This window comes from Heptranchias perlo, chromosome 1 (genome assembly GCF_035084215.1).
Source record: "Heptranchias perlo isolate sHepPer1 chromosome 1, sHepPer1.hap1, whole genome shotgun sequence".
In the NCBI taxonomy this organism is placed as follows: domain Eukaryota; kingdom Metazoa; phylum Chordata; class Chondrichthyes; order Hexanchiformes; family Hexanchidae; genus Heptranchias; species Heptranchias perlo.
In genome coordinates this window covers 123,383,346-123,404,257 of record NC_090325.1, presented here as the reverse complement: position 1 = coordinate 123,404,257, position 20,912 = coordinate 123,383,346, and the positions used below count along the sequence as shown (strand labels likewise).

Sequence of the window (20,912 nt, the reverse complement as noted above, 5' to 3'; positions counted from 1 at the left end):
TTGCAAGATGGTCTCGCTCAAAATCAGTGGGAGGCTAATTTTAATATGATAACGAGTATATTAAAGTATCCACTCATGAAATACATGTGCTTCCACATTTTACACAGCAGCTGTTCACCCCTTTCTGTTTATGAAGATCAATGGGTTGGTTGGGACCTGGCTGGCTACATCCATGCTATCCATGGTGGTCTGTATTTTAGGAAAACTTGCTACCTGGTAAAACTGCCGCAAGCCTAATTTTCTGCTGATGCTTTCCATGAGGAAAGTAATGAAGGGGACACCCAGCCTCAACCCCGCCCCCCCCCCCACCCCCCAACTAGCAAGATTTCTGTTACCGATAGGGTTGTCCACTCTAGTTGGACGCATTCCTGGAGATTTCATCACATGACCTCCTGCCTCCAACAGTACTGCCCAGTCGAACAGCCTTTTTTTCCCAATCTTCAATATTTTTATAACTAATAAACAAAAGTTTAACGAAAATGAAAAAAAAATCAGGTTTTTAATGCCCCTATGATTTTTCCCCTGAGTTGCTCGCAGCAGTGTCCAAGTGATTAATTTTCAATTTCTGGAGATTCCAAGGCAATCCTGGAAAGTTGGCAACCCTAGTTACCTACTTGATGGATTAGTGCACTGCTTACTGACTCATCTTCAACTGTGGTCTGAGGTGGTTTGAAATGATCCAGTGGCATTGGAGTTGAAGGTTGTCTTCAACTTTACAGCCAAAGCTGTCCGTCTGGTAAATATTGTCTGTTGTTCCATTTCGCAGATACAGCATAACTGAGTGCCTGTCTTTCATGTGAAGTGTAGGCTACAAAGGAGGATTTCCTGTAACATGCTTAGGTAGCTCTGCCTTGGTCTATAGACCCAATAAAGACAGGTGTGGCCATTACACCTATGATTTGATTGTATCGGCCTCTGTTTCGGCTTCAGATTCCTTCCTTCCTCCTCCAAATCTCTCAGTGCAAGAGGCATAACCAGAGGAAATCCCACCCTCAGATTTTTGGTTGAAGCATTAAAGCTGCCAAGCTAAGTAATACTGTTGGGAAAACCAGTTAAAAAGAAAAGCAAAATTGCAAATATTGAGAGATAAAAGCAAAAAGAAATGTCACTGTAAAAATACAGCAAAACACATCCAAAAAGCACTAAGACAAATTGTTCACCTGCAACAGGAAACAATACAAACCACCTTTAGGAACGATCTCTCAAAGGCCAGAACTTGCCTTCCCATTTTATATACATTTACTAAGCTACCGGCTTAAAAACGCAGGAAATTGCAGTTAATAGAAATTATCATTAATTTGCATGAATTTCAGGTGCTTAATCAAACTCTTACATGCTTTCTGTGAGAGTACACTTCACCCGTTCAAATTTACTACTGGAATATCATACACCATAGAAGTCAGGTAAGAAACAGCCGTATGGTCTGTGTCTAACTTCCAGATGCACTTGAAATGCCGCAACCTATAAGGTTACAGATCAAGAGCTGGAAAGTGAGATTAAGCTGGATGGCTCTTTTTCGGTCGGCACAGACACGATGGGCCGAATGGCCTCCTTCTGTGCCGTAAATTTCTATGATTCTATGAGGGGCAAAGAGTGCTTTAGCGGAAAACATGTAAGAGCCTGATTTGGCACCTGAAATTCATGCAAATTAATGATAATTGTTGTCATTGCCTGATTCGCACTAGCGCAATGGAACTGTGAAATGGAACATTTTAAACATGTCATGGCTTCCTGTGTCCTCTGCTAAGTAGTTAGTTGTATGCTAATGAGGTAAAAATGGACAAAAGTGTTACCTTCATTGGCAGCCTCAGCTGATCCAAGTTGTACATTTCTCTATAATGCAGCACTCGGATAAACTATTGATTTTTTTGTTCCTCACAGGTTCTTTGCCACTGGATTTTAAGTGTTAAAAAGAATTATCGAAGACATGTAGCATATCACAATTGGAGGCATGCATTTAATACAGCTCAATGTATGTTTGCTGTGCTGAAGTCTGGCAGGATTCAGGTTTGTCACTGTTCATTTTACTTTAACATGTTATTCATCTGATGATTATTTTTTAGACTCCCCAGCTCTTCTGTGCTACATACTATTCTGTCACTGAGAGGGCGGCCAGTTGACCTGTCCCACACCTGTGGCTATGATACCCCTGATCTAACTCCCAGAATAACACCATGTAGGTGAGTCAGAGTAAAATTTGGATAATTTAATGCTAAATTTTGCAAAAATCATTAAAGCCTTAAAATTAATATAAATTTAAACAACCATATTTGAAACGCCTTGTTATTTGCATCCACAATTTACATACACAAAATTGCTTTGTTCATTTTAGTAAATTTTTAAATTGGTGATTAAAGTAGGTTTTATAGGGGCAAAAGTATCAGTACTGGGAATTGAATGAGGTAGAAATTTTTACAATTTAGCATTCCCAGAGCAATGCTCATATTGTATGAAGCTGTGCTCTGAAAGTGCTAATTCGTAAAATCTACCCAATATTTTCTATTTTTGACAACCATCAAAATTCTCATATCAGGCATGTAGCATGAGTCAAACACAGTAATGTTTTTCTCTGCACAGTCCCAATAATTTGCTCTAATCACAAAACAGCATCTTCTAGAGTGCCTGTGTGACATTTCCTATCTCACACCTGCCATGCTTTTGGCTACTGGCAATAATGCAATTTAGTGGCATTTAGTAAAGAATTCTGTCAAGATCTATGCTTTGAGTTTACAGTAGCTACTAAGATGAAACTTTTAAAATATGTTTTGGTGGGATCCTTGCATTTATCAGAGAAAGGAATCAATCATCCCATTATGCTAGATTCAAATTCAGATCCTAGAGGTGAAAGGACTGATTTCTAACCCACTGCATCAACTAGTCAGCCCACCTCAAAAGTTTATTTTATTATGAGCAAAACTCTCATGGCATTGCTCATAGCGAGTCAAAGGAAATGGTGGGGTAGATTTTCGTCTTCACTGCCTGGGTGGCAATCCGACGGAGCGTAAGGCCCGCCCTTTATGGCACCTTCCCAATTTTCATTCTATTGAAATCAAAAATCAGGTAGGTTCTATAATGGGCGCTCTGCCAAATTATCGCCCAGGCAGTGAAGACAAAAATCTACCCCGACATGACTTTTAGCTGTGTTTGTTGTGTATGAAAGGCTGACAAATCAGGCTGAGAGCCTACTGTGCCCCCTCTGGAGCAAGTAAGAGCAGAGAGGGTTTCCTGTGTCACCCATTGACATCAATGTACTGGGTTGATTACAGCATTACAAACTCGAGGATTTTCATATATTACTAGTTGATCTCCCATGGAGTTCCAAACGGTAAGTCAAGACTAACTGTAGGTGGGTGAATTGGAGTTAGAGGGCAGGGAAAATTTGGACCAGGGCTTGCAAAGGTAATTCAGTCCCTGTTTTAATGTCATACATTCTTTCCTTATTTTTATAATTCTATTGTAAATTCCAGTGTCCACATTTATAATGGTGGATAGAATGGGATGGAGGCAATCATTGAAGGACAGAACATAGAGGAGGCGATCAATGGATCAGTGGATCAATGGCCTGCAATTAATTGTTCAGCAGAAGAGAGTTGGGGACAAATAAAGGGAGCATATAGGACAAGACTTAATAGAGATAAAACTCTATCATTGGATTTGATGGACTTTAATCAGTGAATCAAATAAAACCACCGCAACTGAACTACATAAATCTATATGTATTATTCTAGGGGTAATTTTACAATTCTGTGCTCTGCCTGCCAACAGCGCCTAATGGGAAATCTTGGGTAGTCAGTGCTCAAATTTGTGACTGTGCAGCACCAGTGGGTGAGGCTCCCGTCAACAGTATCAATTCACAAAATAGCCCAACGCAAATTAACTCCTTGAAAATTGGAACATTGTGAGGCAACAACAACAGCAAAAACTTGCATTTATATAGCATCTTTAACATAGTAAAACATTCCAAGGCGCTTCACAGGAGTGTTATCAAACAAAATTTGACACTGGCCCACATAAGGAGATATTTGGGCAGGTGACAAAAAAGGTAGGTTTTAAGGAGCATCTTAAAGGAGGAGAGAGAGGTAGAGAGGTGGAGAGGTTTAGGGAGGGAATTTCAGAGCTTCGGGCCTAGACAGCTAAAGGCACGGCCACCAATGGTGGAGCAATTAAAATCGGGGCTGCGCAAGAGGAGGAAGTTACAGAGATAGGGAGGGGCGAGGCCATGGAGGGATTTGAAAACAAGGATGAAAATTTTAAAATCGAGGCGTTGCCAGACCAGGAGCCAATGTAGGTCAGTGAGCACAGGGGTAATGGATGACCAGAACTTGGTGCGAGTTAGAATACTGGCAGCAGAATTTTGGATGTGCTCAAGTTTACGGAGGGTGGAAAGTGGGAGGCATTGGGATTGCAACCAACCAAATGAGCTTGGTATATCTGAGCATTGGTTAGGTCTGAGATTCAAAGTTATGCTGAATTGTGAAACTCTGCTGATAGATTTCTTGTCAGCATTTTATTCTAATTGTTAAGCATGAAAATCTTTGGATCCCTATCCTTCAACTTTTTTAGATTACATCTGCTCTTGCAAATATTGAATAATCTGAATATTTAGAGTTTGAAAAGTTCCATTGTTTTATTTTGTTGTGTTGTTACAGAACAAGTTAACTGACCTGGAGATTTTAGCTCTCATCATTGCAACCCTGAGCCATGACCTGGACCACAGGGGGGTGAACAATTCTTTCATAAAGAGGTATGGGGCTTTTAAACTTTGTTACTATGACATAGTCCAGATAGTGATTATTGGATAATGATATTATTACTGTAGTATAGTGGAGTGGTGGATTTGTGCTCCAATGCACTGTGCCTCAGGGTGGTAGGACCTTGATCCTGTCTTTTCTCATATAGTCAGTTTCCAATCTCAGCCTTGTCATCAATGAATGGAGATGGACACTTCCATTGACTTCAAATGGAGATAAAAATCGGGAGAGATGTAAAATGGGCTGCCAATTCACTATCACCCGTTTTACATTATTGCACAAAGTCAAAATTACCTCCATGGAGAGAGGGAGAATTGGTGAGAGGCTTTAACAGTTTTAGGAATAGGATTGACTATATGACCTCTTGGTTGAGGAGTGCTGAAATGTGGGGAGAGAATTTAAGAGGGATTTAAAACAAACACTGAAAGGTACAATAAAAACTAATAATGTGGTGATGCTGGGATTGCTGCTTTTTGAGCACTACAGTGCTCTTAGCAGATGTTATGCTCTAATGTGAGATCAGCTAAATTTCAGAATCTCATGGTGCTCCCAGAGCTAATTGCATGATATGCTGGCAGTGCACTGGACTAAAAGGGGGAGTTGTTAGCACCAGAAGTTCTTATAGGGCTGTTGGCTGGCCTTAAATTTGCCTTGCTGTTGAGTGGGAGAAATGGCTAGAGCAAGGTCCTGAAGCAAAACGGTCATATTTCAGCTTTGGAGGTCTTGCAAAGAAAGGTGCTCACTTTTAGAGTGGAGGGATATCCTTCAGGGAAGTACAGCACCAGAGCAACCCGGATGGAGGTTGCTGAAAGAGTGAATTTTGTTTCACGACTCTGCCAACCCTGGCAGGTGATGATGGTCCCGAAAGATATCTAAGGCAAGTGTGCTTACAGTCTGCTTAATTTTACAATATCACATGGAACAGCAATTCACTGTAAGCTTGGTGAACAATCATAGAGGGGGAATTTGCTAGCTCTCTGGTAATTGTTTACCTACTTTTCAAGTGCACAAGCAGGCTCGTGTTTTTGAAAGTGTCCTATATTGCTGCCCTACCAATGTGTTTGCTCTGTCATCATTAACTATGGCAAGCTGCAAACACCAAGCATGCTGCCAACACAAACTACCTGCATGCTGCTTTTTCAGGGACTCACATAAGGTGGCAGCAGGAATGAGCACATGAGGAACACACATCTTCATTGAAACATATGTCTTGATACTTGCATAACAGACAGCATATGCAGCCCAGAGGTGGGCCAGTACATTTGATTGCTTGTGAGGAAAGAGCATTCCAAATTTTGGGAGTGGAGGCAATAGAGGGATTTGAGAAGGGTGAGGTTTGAAGCTTCTCCCAAATTCACAGCTAATACCATCCTTTGCTTTTTCTTCATTGTCTCCCTCCCCACTCATTCATTCTCTCACACACAGGTATGTTAGCTTACGTTCAAGCTGTGTCATACTGCAGAATCCAATATGCATCCTGAACTGAGCACCCCTCAGCACCCTGTATCCCTTATGCCTACAGTGACAAACACCAGTGTAGATAGATCCACACAAGGAGGTCCAATTAGTGAGTTATAGGCATCGCCATCACAGTCCTTGAAGTGATTTGGCAAGAAAATATGTTGCAGGTTCAAATATTTCCCAATCATGATCAAAAATGTAAGATGGTGAGGTTAGATGTGTGATCATTTGTAACTTTATGTGTGGAATTTTATATCATTTTTCTCACCCAAGTGGTTATAATGTATGATGTTAACTCTCAGGGCCTTGTACAGGTATTTCTGCAGCACATCTCAAGAGACCACAATGTCAAGTGTTCCAATTTCTTCACAGTGATAAACAGAGGTGCTGCTTGTTGATAGCATTCTTAAGAAGAAGTAACAGTGGAAATAAAATTTCTGCTTCTGCTGATGTGACATTGTCAGATAATTTCCTAATATTCTTTGGCTACAACTCCAACATGTTTTCTGTTGCATGGAGTCAACTCTTCTTGTTCTCTGGTGTATTGCAGTGTTTTTATTTCCATTCATAAGACTGACTAGAAATAATTTTTTGCTTTCTTTGAGTTATTTTATCAATCTCACTAGTAGAAATAATAAAATGATAATATACCAGTCCCTTTAAGTATCCCCAAGCTCTTTTCCTGGGATCTAACATAATTGCTGTAACTGAGGTGTAATTACTTTTTTTAATTGAAAGAATTACGGGAGTGCTTAATTTTAGCATTTTCCATAAGGAAGTCATATTTTTTAAGTGATGGTGTTGCCAACTGTAAATAAGGACAGCCTGGGTAATCAGAGCTGCGCTTTTAAAATGGCAATGGCAAAGTAAGGGAGATATATGGTCGATCAATTTTTAAAAATTTTAAATCTACTTTATTTTGGTCAGGAAAAGTCTAAATGATTAGTACCCGCAAAATTATTTCCCTCAGATATAAATGGTGAAATATCACCTTCAGAACTGTTAATAGCTAATTATTATAAAGATAACGGCAGACAAAATAAAAAACAAAACATTTGTACATTACTTCCCCATAATCAACTGATTTAAAGTAGTAATCTGATCAAAAAATTCAGTTAATTTATATGTAGAATAGTGGGCACCCTGGTGGCGATTATAAGGCAGAACTATTATTGAGGGATTCAGGTGGCAGATAAATTCATGAGTACAAAACTCAAGCTATTTACATCTAACCCGGAGATGATATCATAACCTTGAAATTACTCCCATGTATATATGTGTGTGTATATAATGTATTTACATGGGCTCGTTTTATTTTGTTCTGGATTCATTTGTTACCTGCTGGTAGGTGTTGTGAACTTTAATGGTCAGTGTACTCCGTCAAGTATGTCATGACCTCCACATGAAAAGATTAATGATAGTGATAAAATTGCTGTGAGGTTTTCAAGTGATAATACCAGTTGATTACTGGAAAGTAATGTGTGTGTATACTTTTATGTGTATATTGAGTCGTCCACATGTAGTATGTGCTTACAGAAAAGGTCACATCACATTATCCCTATCTCACCTGGGTGTCTCATCTGAGTGTCACACCTGGGAGTTAGTTTTAGAAAGAAAAGAATAAACTTGAATTTATATAGCATCTTTCACAACTTCAGGATGTCCCAAAGTGCTTTACAGCCAATGAAGTACTTTTGAAGTGTAGTCATTGTTATAATGTACGAAATGCAACAGTCAATATGCACACAGCAAGCTCCCACAAACAGCAATGAAATAAATGACCAGATAATCTGCTTCAGGTATTAGTTGAGGGATAAATATTAGCTAGGACACCTGGAGGACTCCTCTGTTCTTCTTTGAATAGTGCCAGGATCTTTCATGTCCACCTAAGAAGGCAGATAAGGCCTTGGCTTAGCATCTCATCCAAACGATGTCACCTTCGACAGTAGAGCACTTCTCAGTACTGCACTGAAGTGACAGCCTAGATAATGTGCTCAAACTTCTGGAGTTGGGTTTGAACCCACAACCTTCTGACTCAGAAGTAAGAGCGCTACCACTGAGCCAAGGCTGACACCTTTAAGCTTAAGGTATGTATAATGTGTGTGTGCTTACCACTATACTTACCTTGCAGTCCACCAGATGTTAGTTGGTGTCACTACTTCTCCATCTACCAGGTCCCACTTTCAACCTGCAATTTAATTTTTTCCTTTCCCTGCTCACCACCACCATGGGCTACAGCTGTTGGCCACTCCACTTCCTGCTGTCCCTCCCACCAGGTCTGCTGCCTGTACTTCACTGACCACCACCCCCCCCCCCCACCCCACCCTCAGCTCCCTGACTTTCCTGCCACTACTCTAGAGCCTCGGTTGTTCTAATTTCTACCATCCTGGGCCTGCTGCCTGTTTTTCACCAGTTTCCTAGCAAACACATTATAAGCAGAAGGAGTATTTTAAAAACGAAACTAGCTCAATGCTGGGAAACCAGTGATATAACAAGCAACAAGCAAGTATGGTGGCAGAAGGCTCTGGAGTGCGGGCGGTAGAATGTGATATGGGGACTTGAGATTAAGGGTGAAAGGAGAAGGATGTTGAAAGTAGGTGAGGTGTTGGGGATAGGAGGTTTAGGGGGAAGGGGAAAGAAGGGATATGGGCAGAAGAGGGAGAGGTGAAGGGGAGGGGAGAAAGAGAAGGAACAGGGAAAGAGGGACGCAGGAAAATGGGGAATGAAAATGGCAAAGAGGGGAAGGAGGTGAGAGGAAGTGAAGGAACACAGTAACTGAGTAGTATACCACAGTAGTGAGATGCTGAGGAGAAGAAGGAACGGGGAGGGAGTTGGAAAGGTGGAGCAGATGAGACCAAAAGTGGGAGAGGGGGAGTAGACACGGGCAAGAGGGTAGAGCACCACCACCTTCACTTTGCTGTCTGCCTGCACCCTGGCCAGATCCTACTCTCTACCCTCAGCCCAAATCCTGACTGCAGCCAGGTTAGATCCCTTCCCCCCACTGCCACTGTCTGTTCTTCCCACCAACAAAAGAAGAAAATAGAGAGAAAGAGAGGGAGAAGCCAAATAACAAGAGAATGAACACAATAGAAGAAAAGAGAGGGAGAACACAACGTAGAAAGAAACAGTAAAAAAGATAAAGCAAGAGACAAGCAAAATAGCATAGAGATACAAGCAGAAGCAACAAAAAGAAAAAGAGAAAACCAGAAGAGGAAAAGAGAGAACACCCAATGTGAAAACAACATAGAGGGGTAAGACAGAGGACATATTTTGTAACTTGCCATGAGTAACACCACAGAAGATGCACAAAATAAATGTTTATTTTGGCTGTAGTTATCTTGATAGACCTATTCTTTCAGTGATGTGAGATAGTCTATATGCTTCTATGGTATATTATGCTCTTAGTGGGTAAAAGAGATAGGTGATTAATGCATACAGTAGATTCCTTTAATCTTAAATCTGCTTCAACTGTGAAACATCACTTGCAGAAAGAATCTAATTTAAAACATTATTGTTTGTAATGATTATATTTTCTGTTTGGAAAAGTTTAGTAAAACTATTAATATAAAACTCTTCTGTATGACTGATGTGTAGGAGTGAGCACCCTCTTGCTCAGCTCTACTGTCACTCCATGATGGAACATCATCATTTCGATCAGTGCGTCATGATACTCAACACCCCTGTAAGTGACTGACTGTTTTTGTGTTTCATATTAATTAATAATGTTTATACTCAAATGGTGCAAGGGCCAGAGCTTTATTTTCAGCATTTGTCTATTTGCTGTGTTTTTTATGAGATTCTGCAAAATCTCTCTTTTTATACAAGACACAGGGGTGTTTTACTTTACAACGTAATTGCCATGTTTGGAGGTCTTCTGCATTATTTTGAGCATGTTTGAGGTTGACACTGGATACAAAATTATCTAAAATGTTTTAACCTCCAGAAATGAGTTTCCTTACCCAGCATGAAAACTCACAACAAATTTTTAGAATTTCTTTACAGCAATTAAAACTTTTGAAATTAATAGAATGTATAGAAATTGGTTTAGAATATATCTTAAAATTGGGCACGGGGACCTTTCCAAATAGTTTTTGCACAGTTACAGTGTTGTTTCCAATGTCAGGATTTTAAAATAAGTATTGTGCAGAAGAAAAAAAAAGTGAGTACAGCTTGTACGACAGAAACACAACAAAATCATTGTCAGTTGATGTAATTATTTTGAAAAAAGGGTCCTAAATGTTTTTAAACCACGCCTCAATATTGTTAGCCTTACTGGTTCTAGGAGATAAACTTAAAGAGTTAAAACCCATTTTGATTCTTCAATTTGAATGATCCAGCCTTTATGAATTCCACAGTCACGAAAATTCGGAAACAAGATTATGCCGTTGTTTCTATTTTGTGTGATGTTGACCTGGCAACGCACACATTGGCCCGTAAATTGCTGCAAGCTGCGAACCAGCAGTGGTTGCCACTCATTAGATTTAAGTTCACCCATTAAGTTACCGCATTCTTTTTGGTGGCAACTTCCTTGAACTGCGATTACAAATAGCATCAGCATTCTTTCCCGGGCTGTGTGAGTGGCGAATGGATCTCTAAGGCCCCTCAATCAATCAGCTTGAAGCAAGCCACGCTGTGAGAATCAGGAAGTGCAGTTCATCGTCAAACAGCGCAGACTAAAAACCCAGATTTGCCCGGTAAGGTATTATAAAATGACAGAAAAAGTGAAATAAAGAGAGGATAAGATTAAAAGACTGAGATAAAAGAGACAGAAGGAAAAAGTAAAAAAAAAATTTTTAATCAAAACTTTTTTTATATGTCCAAAAACTATTAAAATTAGGAGTAATGAGACTCCACGTTTTTAAATGTTAATTTTTAGTGCCAGAGAGGTTGTTTGGCAGTTGTTAAGACTTACCCCAATGTCAAAACTTAGTTTAGATTTTAAAAACTGAGCATACCTGTTTTGTGGTGATATTAGTTAGTTTCCAGCTGGGCAGAAGAGCAAGTTGGCACTGGTCTATTGATTCTATTGATTGCAACGGGCGATGTCCCTTTAAGGCGAAGCTGTCAGATTGCCGACGAACCAGGAAGAGCAAGTTCCAGATTTCCGCATTTGACTGCGCATGTGTGGTCGCCGGAACCTGCTCTTCGGTTTTGCCACTTATGAGTGTTGCTAGGCTCACCATTATTTTGAAAGCAATTTCCGGCCCATTAAGTCTTAGTTTATCTGACAATCTTGAGTTGTTGATCAGTCCAGTCAGAATTTGGAACGTCCTTGCGAACGCTTCCATTCTGGTGGTTGCAAGTTGACAAAAAGATTTGGTTATCCAATGTTTGTCAAGCATGTCCATTGTAGCAAAATAGTTAGTTGTCCAGCACAACAGATAATGGGTTAGCATTAGTATATTAATGAATAGTGACATTTATGATGTGCTGTTTCCATTTGGTGAGTAAATGTTGTTATCACATATCTGGCGAAGGCTGATAGCTGTTGTAGTTGGGCCCTAATCAGCATCCAAGTTTCGACATCATCAGTTATTATTAATTTTTATGTCAGGGCTATTATCTTGAATTGTAACTGCTAACAAAAGTGAGCATGAAACATGCTGCTTATCACTGTTAATCAAAAATTATTTAAATTAATATTTCATAAATTAACATTTCATAAATGTGAAAGAAAGCAAGAAATAACCTACATTTATGTAGCGCCTTTCACAACTTCAGGATGACCCAAAGCATTAAGGATATATAGGGAATCGTTCATCTTACACGATTTTATATGGAGAATTAAATTTACCATGATACACAGTTTTAGGCAGCTTACTGAACATCGAATAATTCCTATTTTTCCTCCAGGGAAACCAGATTCTGAGTGGCCTTTCCCTGGATGAGTATAAATCTACCCTGAAAATGATTGAGCAGGCCATTCTAGCCACAGACCTAGCAATCTATATGAAGTAAGTATTGAGGACAGACACATGGCAGTTCAGAAGTTTAAACTTCACATTTTAAAACTATAGAAATGCTGAATCTTCAAATCACAAAATTCATACGTGTGGTACACATAACAGAAAAAAGAAAAGGAGTGGTTCGTATTTTATATTGGAAAATGTAGTTACCTTCACACTGCCAGATAATCTGTTAGGATCACTCCTTCATAATGAACATATCTAGTAATACCTCTACTTATTAAGCTATGCAATTTGCCACAATAATATTAAAGAACTTGCATTTATACAGTGCCTTATCACATCTTCATGACATCTCAAAGCACTTCACATCCAATTAAGTACTTTTGAAGTGGGGGCTCTTATTATGTAGGTAAACGTGTCAGCTCATTAGCACAAAGCAAGGTCCCACAAAGAGTAAATGAGAAAATCTGTTAAAATCAGTTAATCTGTTTTTGAAGATGTTGGTTGAAGGTAGAATGTTGGCCAGGATCCAATGAAAACTCACTGCCCTCTTTGACTATTACCATAGAATCTTTTATATCCATCTGAATAAGCAGCTGGCACCTTCGGTTTAACACCTCAACACGTCTGACAATGCAGCACTCTATCAGTACTGCACTGTAGTGTCAATCTAGATTTTGTGCTCAGGTTGTGGAGCAGGGCTTTAATGTAGCAGCGATTACAAGGCTCTTTACAGAGATGAAAAAAATAGATGCTGAGCAGCAGGAGACAAGTTTGGGGAAGTGGCCTAAAGCATGGTCAAAGAGGTAAGTTTGAAGGAGGATTTTGAAAGATGCAAGAGGGGGAGCAGGGTACAGAGATTTAAAGAGATTTCCAAAGTATGGACCGTGGCACCCGAGAGCCGTGCCACCAAAGGAGGAGTGGAATGGGAGGGGGTACAAAGGCAACCAGAGTTGGAAGAGCAGAGGGCACATGTTCTCAAGTAGGGTTGGAGAAGTTCACAGCGATCGAGAGGGGCAAGATCATAAAAGGATTTGTAGATGGGGATGATTTCTAATTTTTCATTGGGGACAGGAAACTAATGGAGTTTGGCAAGGATGGGGCAGTAGGGAAGTGGGACTTAGTGCAAGGCAAGTTTTGAGAGATGGAGTTTATATAGGAGGAGCTCCTTGGCAAGGAGAGCATTGAAGTAGAGCCTGCACATGATGAAAGTGTGGATGAGAGTTTCAGTAGTGGTGGACGAGATATAGGTGCACATATTGACATGTTGCAGAGATGGATATAAGCAGTTTTCACAATGGATAGAATGTGGAGTTGGAAACTCAGCTCAGGGTCAAGAATGACCCTGAGGCTGTACATTGTTGCATTCAACCTAAGCGAACAGCAGGAAGGGACTAGGATGTCGAGTTTTTGACAGAAGCCTAACAGGATGGCTTTAGCCTTGTCAATATTAAGTTGGAGAAAATTCAGGCTCATCCTTAACTTGACATCAGACAAACAGTCAGTGGCAATTAAAGAGCTGAGGGTGGTGGGTGGAGAGGTAGACTTGGATATCGTCAGCATATATATGGAAGCTGACTCCACGGGCATGATTTTAACTTGGAAAAATGGGTGGGTTGGGGGCGGGGAGGGGCAGTAAAAATCTTTTAAATCTAAAACCCTACCCCAACCCACCCGTTTCTGGTTTTAACGGAGGCGGGGCAAGGGGCGGGTGACCAACCCGCTCTGAGGAGGCGGTTCAGTCACTGAAAGCTTTCAAGGAAGCTGCGTGCTTCCATTTTAACAATTTTTTTGTTTTTAACCTTTGGGAGCCGGGATTCCCGGGCCTTCTACTTCATGCCACATGAGAGGAGGTGAGAAGGCCCGAAACAGCGGGTAAGTGCTTTTATAGCAGTGCTTGTGGGCCCAGAGGAGCAGGAGTGCTTCCCCCAGGCCCAACAAGCCTACCTGCAGTGACCCCCCTCCCCCATGATGGATGACCCTCCCTCCATGATCTACGACCAACCTCCACGATCGACCCTCCCCCCATGATCTATGACCCCCCCCCCCGATCTCTGACACTCCCGATCTCTGCCGTCCCCGATCTCTTCTGTCCCCGATCTACAAACCCCCCCGATCTATGACATCCCTCCACTATCGACCCCCCCACAATCTCCGACCCCCAATCTCTGACCCCCAATCTCTGACCCCCTGATCTCCGACCCCTCCGATCCACGACCCCCCCAACCATCAACCTCCCCCCACAATCCACGACACCCAATCTCCGACCCCCCCACGATTGACCTCCCCCCCACGACCTACGACCCCCGATCTCCGCCCCCCACGATTTCTGATGCCCCCCATGATCTCCAATGACTGAGCCCTCTGATGACTAAACGCCCCCATGACTGATTCCCCCCCAATGACTGAGCCCCCCGATGACTGAGCCCCTCAATGACCCCTGAGCCCCGATGACCCCCAAACCCTCTGATGGCAGTGCCCCGCGATGACTGCCCCCGCCGATGACTGCCCCCCCCCCATGACACACGACCCCCCCCCTCACAATGAAACCCCCCCACCATCTAAGCCTTACCCACCGGCATCCTCTTCCTCTTCTCCCGTCCAACTGAGGCCAGCCTGTCAATCAGGCCGGCCTGTCGAGCGGGAAACTGTCAAAAAAAAACGTCCTTATGTCAAAATCATAAGGATGTCCGGGTAACCCAGAAGTACATAAAATCATGCCCCTTAGGGTAGATTTTTGTCTTCACAGCCTTGGTGGTACTCTGGGAGAGTGGATCGTCCACCCTTTATGAAACCCACTCGATTTTTATTTCAAGGATTGGCAATCTGCTCCACCAGATTACCACTTCGACAGTGAAGATGAAAATCCACCTTGATGTCTGAGGATGGTATCATGGAGAGAAAGAAGAGAATCTGTATAAAATTTATGAAGTAGAATCTCATGCAGCTAAAATTAACTTTTTTTTAGGAGAAGAGAAGAATTTTTTGATCTGGTGAAAACCAATCAATTTGACTGGGAAGTTAAAAGTCACAAAGAGCTTTTAATGTAAGTAACAATCCAAAGCAGGCATCATCATCACCCAAAAATGTTAAACCTACATAAAATTATTAAATTATATCTAAAAGATAGAAAAAAGTCAGGAGACAGGGAAAGGAGAAGGAGAGAAAATAGGAGGGGAGGAGAATGCTGTAATAACCTCAGACCTCTAAAGCCAATTTTTGGTCAGTGGAAGCCCAATTTTTCTACATTTGCTCTCATATCCAAAATGAACAGTGGGCCTAGGAGAAAGAAGAAAACAGGTAAGTTAAAGAATTCAAATTTAATTTTAGAGGAACAACAGATTATAAAAGGTAATTAGGTAGCAAAACAGTAAAATACAATCAAAGAATAAACCTAACCCTAACCCTAATGCAGAAAGAAAATGAGGAAGAAGAATAGTGCAAAAAGATATAGTTTAAGAGAGTCAGTGGAGCAATGACAGATGTAGTTTAACATAAAGTGTGAGATAGTATGCTTTGGCAGATGAGAATACAATCCAAATGGAAAAGCACTGGGAAGGGGAAGGGGGGTAGATAAACAAGAGGATTTTGGGGTCCAGATCCATAAATTATGAAAGGCTAACTCACAGATCCAAAAAGCAATCAAAAAAACTCATAGGATGCTTGGCTTCATCACAAGAGCTATGGAATATAACAGAAAGGAAGTGTGAGTCCAATCAAACAGACCACCGGTTAATTATTTCTTAATTATTCCTTGGAGCCATGCATTCATTCATCTTAGCTGCTCAGAATGGGGCAGATGCTCTGGGGTGATATACACCAAGGGGATTTCCTGATGTCGGTGCGATCAGTCTGTGTTCTTTAGTTTCTATTGAATAAGAGTAAGGGGAGACTGAGAAGCAAAGGTAGATTGTAATCAGACTACTTCAATGATAAGAAGTGGTCAGGCTCCAAGGAAACAGTCCCAGTACTATAAATGTCTACCATTTGTCATCAGTGACGGATTGCCATTAATAGGACTGTTCATAAGTCCAATAGAGGCTGTGTCCCCCTCTTCACTCAGGTGTATGTAAAAGATCCCACTTGCAGGAAGTGCTTCTCAGGATATCGTAGGTGCGTAGCCCGTGATCTTTCAAGACACATTCCCTGCGAGCAGCACTCCCCGCTGTGAATGCCAGGCCATAGCAGAAATACTTATACTCCAAATGAGGACTCACCGGTGGTGTACATCACCCCAGAGCATCTGCCCCATTCTGAGCAGCTAAGATAAATAAATGCATGGCTCCAAGGAATAATTAAGAATTAAAGAACATTGCAAAACTGATTTTTATAAACTAGTAAATTAAGTACTTGGGCAGCTCTGGGGCAAATAGTTACTATTCATAATGTTCACCCTATATAGAGTTCTCATTTAACGACTAACATAAATATACTGATTCCGGGTAAAAATTCCTCTGGTCACTGACATTGTAAGTGCGTTTGCGAGGATTTTCATTTTTCGTAAATGTATTGTTTTAGAATGAAGTTACAATTTCACTAGAAATAGCAAACATTAGAAATCTTCACAAACAGTGAAGTGTTGCCAGATGTAGGAATTCTCACACCAAGTTGTTTAAATAATTGCAAAATAACTGCAGAAAATGTTGATGAAAATAATGATATTTATTTAAGTTTTACTCTTAATTTTATTGATGTTGACAGGGCGATGATGATGACAGCATGTGATGTGTCTGCAATAACCAAACCTTGGCCTGTTCAACAAAAGGTAATTCAGACAGTATCTGTGCATAGTCCTGTAAAAATGTATGACGGCAGTGTAATATTAATCCTGCCTTTGGAAACATGTGGCAGATAGATATAATATCATCATACCATTTTTGTTGTGTTATCCCAGTAACATAGGAGCCTATCTTCATTAATTCAACTGTCCCTATTAGTGCCAGACAGCAATAAGTCGCCACTCACACACTAGTTCCAGCTGGGTGCCCACAGAGCCTAACACTTCTGTGGATGGTTTGTGTAAATTGGCATTGGCCAGTGCTAATTGTCACCTGATTATGATTACCCACACTAAAACCATCTTAAAACAGGTCTTAACACCACTTAAAGTAGTTCGAATGATTTTGCGAAAGCTAGAAAGAACAGAAATGGCTGGACTCCAGTGGGGTCATTTACGAGGCTTTGCTGCTGACATTAAGAATGGCTAAACATGAGCACGAGTCAGAGGTAGGGCTATAACACTATAGCTCTGATTTCTTCAACCCATGCCAGCATCTAATGAAGCTCCACACTAGCAATGGAGATGTAAAAAATTACCCCTAGATATTCACTTTGTAATCATCAAACTGTGGTTTGGGGCAGGAAAAGCCTAATTCCTGATAATCAGTAAATGATCAGGTTCCTCCCTTTCCTTTTATCAGGTACCCCTTACCAAGCACTATTTCATGATTGAGGGTGGACAGGTGAGCCTGGTGGTCCCAAGTCTGTCGATGTTGCCCTTGAACCAATCCATGGGAGCTGCGCAAAAGCAGCCCAGGACAATTCACATTCCAGTTTTTTCAGTATCCAGCTTCTGTTCAACACCCCTCGTAGAGTACGCTGGCCTAAACTTGTATAACGCTACTTTGTGGCACCACATGTTACAATACCAAGTGCTGCGCTAATGTGCCATGTAAGTGAATGTGTATCCTGTTCAATTTGTTTATGGCTCAGCCAGTACTACAGCCATTGTTACCCTGCATACTTCAGTTAGCCTTAACAAATAAAATTTAAAAAAACAGTTTGTGTTAATCCTACAACTGCATTTTTCAGACAGCTGAACTTGTGGCAACAGAATTTTTTGAACAAGGTGACAAGGAGAGAGAGGAGTTAAACATCGAACCCATTGTATGTATCAAATTTTATGATTTCTAGATGTAGTCTAACAGTGCTGCTACCATTTAGTTTTAAAATAGGAACATAGGAACATAGGAACAGGAGTAGGCCATTCAGCCCCTCGTGCCTGCTCTGCCATTTGATAAGATCATGGCTGATCTGTGATCTAACTCCATATGCCTGCCTTTGGCCCATATCCCTTAATACCTTTGGTTGCCAAAAAGCTTTCTATCTCAGATTTAAATTTAGCAATTGAGCTAGTATCAATTGCCGTTTGCGGAAGAGAGTTCCAAACTTTTACAACCCTTTGTAGGAAATGTTTTCTAATCTCGCTCCTGAAAGGTCTGGCTCTAATTTTTAGACTGTGCCCCCTACTCCTAAAATCCCCAACCAGTGGAAATAGTTTCTCTCTATCCACCCTATCTGTTCCCCTTAATATCTTATAAACTTTGATCAGATCACCCCTTAACCTTCAAAACTCTAGAGAATACAACCCCAATTTGTGTAATCTCTCCTCGTAACTTAACCCTTGAAGTCCGGGTATCGTATTGCACTCCCTCCAAGACCAATATGTCCTTCCGAAGGTGCGGTGCCCAGAACTGCTCACAGTACTCCAGGCGCGGTCTAACCAGGGTTTTGTATAGCTGCAGCATAACTTCTGCCCCCTTGTACTCTAGTCCTCTAGATATAAAGGCCAACATTCCATTTACCTTCTTGATTATTTTCTGCACCTGTTCATGACATTTCAATGATCGATGTACCTGAACCCCTAAGTCCCTTTGGACGTCCACTGTTTTTAACTTTTTACCATTTAGAAAGTACCCTGTTCTATCCTTTTTTGATCCAAAGTGGATGACCTCTCATTTGTCTACATTGAATTCCATTTGCCACAGTTTTGCCCATTCACCTAATCTATCAATATCGCTTTGTAATTTTATGTTTTCATCTACACTGCTTACAATGCCACCAATCTTTGTGTCATCGGCAAACTTAGATATGAGACTTTCTATGCCTTCATCTAAATCGTTAATAAATATTGTGAATAATAAATATTGTGAATAATTAATGTAAATGTGTTTCACTGTTAGAGAAATACTGCTTCCATTTTGAATGACACTTCTTATGCATTAATTTTTAAAATTTCATTTCAAGGATTTAATGAATAGAGAGAAACGTGATCAGATCCCCAGCATGCAGGTTGAATTCATTGATGCAATCTGTATTAAGCTATATGAGGTAACTCTTTTCAGTATTTAATATCCTTTGCAACTTTCAAAAAATGCATTTGCCTGCAATTTCAGTGGTGGGGTGCGTTTCCTGGTCTCTTGCCATAACTTCGGCAGAAGATCGGCAGAACCTCAGAGGAATGACATAAATTGCCATTTGCACCATTTCCCCGGGGATTCCGCCAAAGTTACAGCAAAAGATCAGGACCACGTGGGCATTCTCCCCTATTCATATTTTGTCTTTTGGCTAGTATTCTACGAAAATTAGCTTCTGGAAATTTCTTATAATTTAAATTTTTAAACGGGATCTCTTGAGGGTCAAATTGGGTCCAAGATAATACGCCTGGCCACAGAAGATTGGAACAGAGCTCTCCATGGCAAACTCTGTAACTTGATACTCGAACTAGGCAGGCCCACAGTACTCCAAACCACTGCTGATGATTAACCATCCAACAGGGCTCATTATTGGCAACTGGATGGGCAAATCTGTCAGTGGCGGCTGAGATTCTTTTCCTTTGGTTCCATTTGAGAAGCCAGGTCTTCCATTTCAGCTCTTACTTGAATAAGCAGCAGGAAGTTTACTAGTGCTCCATGCCAGTAAGCTGTGCCATTCTAACTGGTTAAATTCCAGCATAATCCCAGTGTAGACTTGGGGGTTCTTAAGCCTTGGTTCTTGCCAACCTATGCATAGGTTCTCTTGACTTGGGTAAGTGAGGTGTGTCCCTACAAAGAGAGCATATACTCAATATCAGGAGAACAAAAATTTCACAGTGGCTCAATTCGGAGAATCTTAAGCATGGTGATGGATTTCCATGTGCGTGAGACATCTGGCTGACCAAAAAGTAGCTTAATATTAAATAGAACTAAACATATGTGGAGTTTTTTTTATTGAGAAACCTAGGCGAAAGGCCAAACCCCATAGTGCAGCATGTTACCACTTGCAAAGTGTAAGATAGAAGATGAGTTAAAATCAAGATGTAGCAATTAAACGATTAAGCCAAACTTGGATTGTAAAAAATTGTCCATTTAGAAGGAGGAGCAGACTGATGCAGGTAAAGAATTCCAGAATTTTGAAGTTCTGAGAAAAACTAGGGGCATGATTTTTACCTGGACTCGAAGAGAGCACGGGGCGGGAGGTAGATTTTTGCTTGGGAAACCCGGAAGTGGTGAGCGCATTGGAATCTGCGATCACAACTGAATTGAAGGCAATTATTTTTACTTCTGGGTTTCGCTTTTCCAAGCTGCCCAGCGGGCGTAATGCACACCCGTATGACCCGATCTGAAGTCCACTATTTAAAAGGCCAATGCAAAAATGGATTTTGGAGGAGAAAGGAGGAAGTGAAGCTATGGATTCCAAGAAAGCAAAGGCAGCACCCAGGTTCACGGACGCTTCACTTGAAGTACTGCTGGGTGTAGTGAGAACCAGGAGGGGGGTCATTTACCCCTGCAATGGGAGGAAGAAACCTGGTTCTGCTATGATGAAGGCATGGCTGAGGAGGTGAGCAGCAGGAGCACGGTGCCCCGGTCTTGGCTTCAGTGCAGGAAACGTTTTAATGACCTAATCAGGTCAGGAAAAGTGAGTACATTTGCTGATTCACCCACATTCTGTGTTGTACAACAACCCCTTCGCACTCTGTCTTGGCAAGCCTACTCCATCACATGGCTCCTCACACCCACTTAAGTTTCAGCTG

At 41.2% G+C, this 20,912-nt stretch overlaps 1 protein-coding gene across 1 annotated transcript in view; it reads left to right on the top strand.

The window, feature by feature from the left end:
• Positions 1–20,912, top strand: part of pde5ab (phosphodiesterase 5A, cGMP-specific, b) — a 137,102-nt gene that overhangs the window by 107,348 nt on the left and 8,842 nt on the right. The window contains exons 13-20 of the mRNA XM_067990869.1: positions 1,882–2,007; positions 4,650–4,744; positions 9,807–9,894; positions 12,066–12,166; positions 15,090–15,167; positions 16,823–16,886; positions 17,933–18,007; positions 19,148–19,231. Of these exons, the coding sequence (XP_067846970.1) occupies positions 1,882–2,007; positions 4,650–4,744; positions 9,807–9,894; positions 12,066–12,166; positions 15,090–15,167; positions 16,823–16,886; positions 17,933–18,007; positions 19,148–19,231 (711 nt within the window). The remainder of the gene's footprint in view (positions 1–1,881; positions 2,008–4,649; positions 4,745–9,806; positions 9,895–12,065; positions 12,167–15,089; positions 15,168–16,822; positions 16,887–17,932; positions 18,008–19,147; positions 19,232–20,912) is intronic.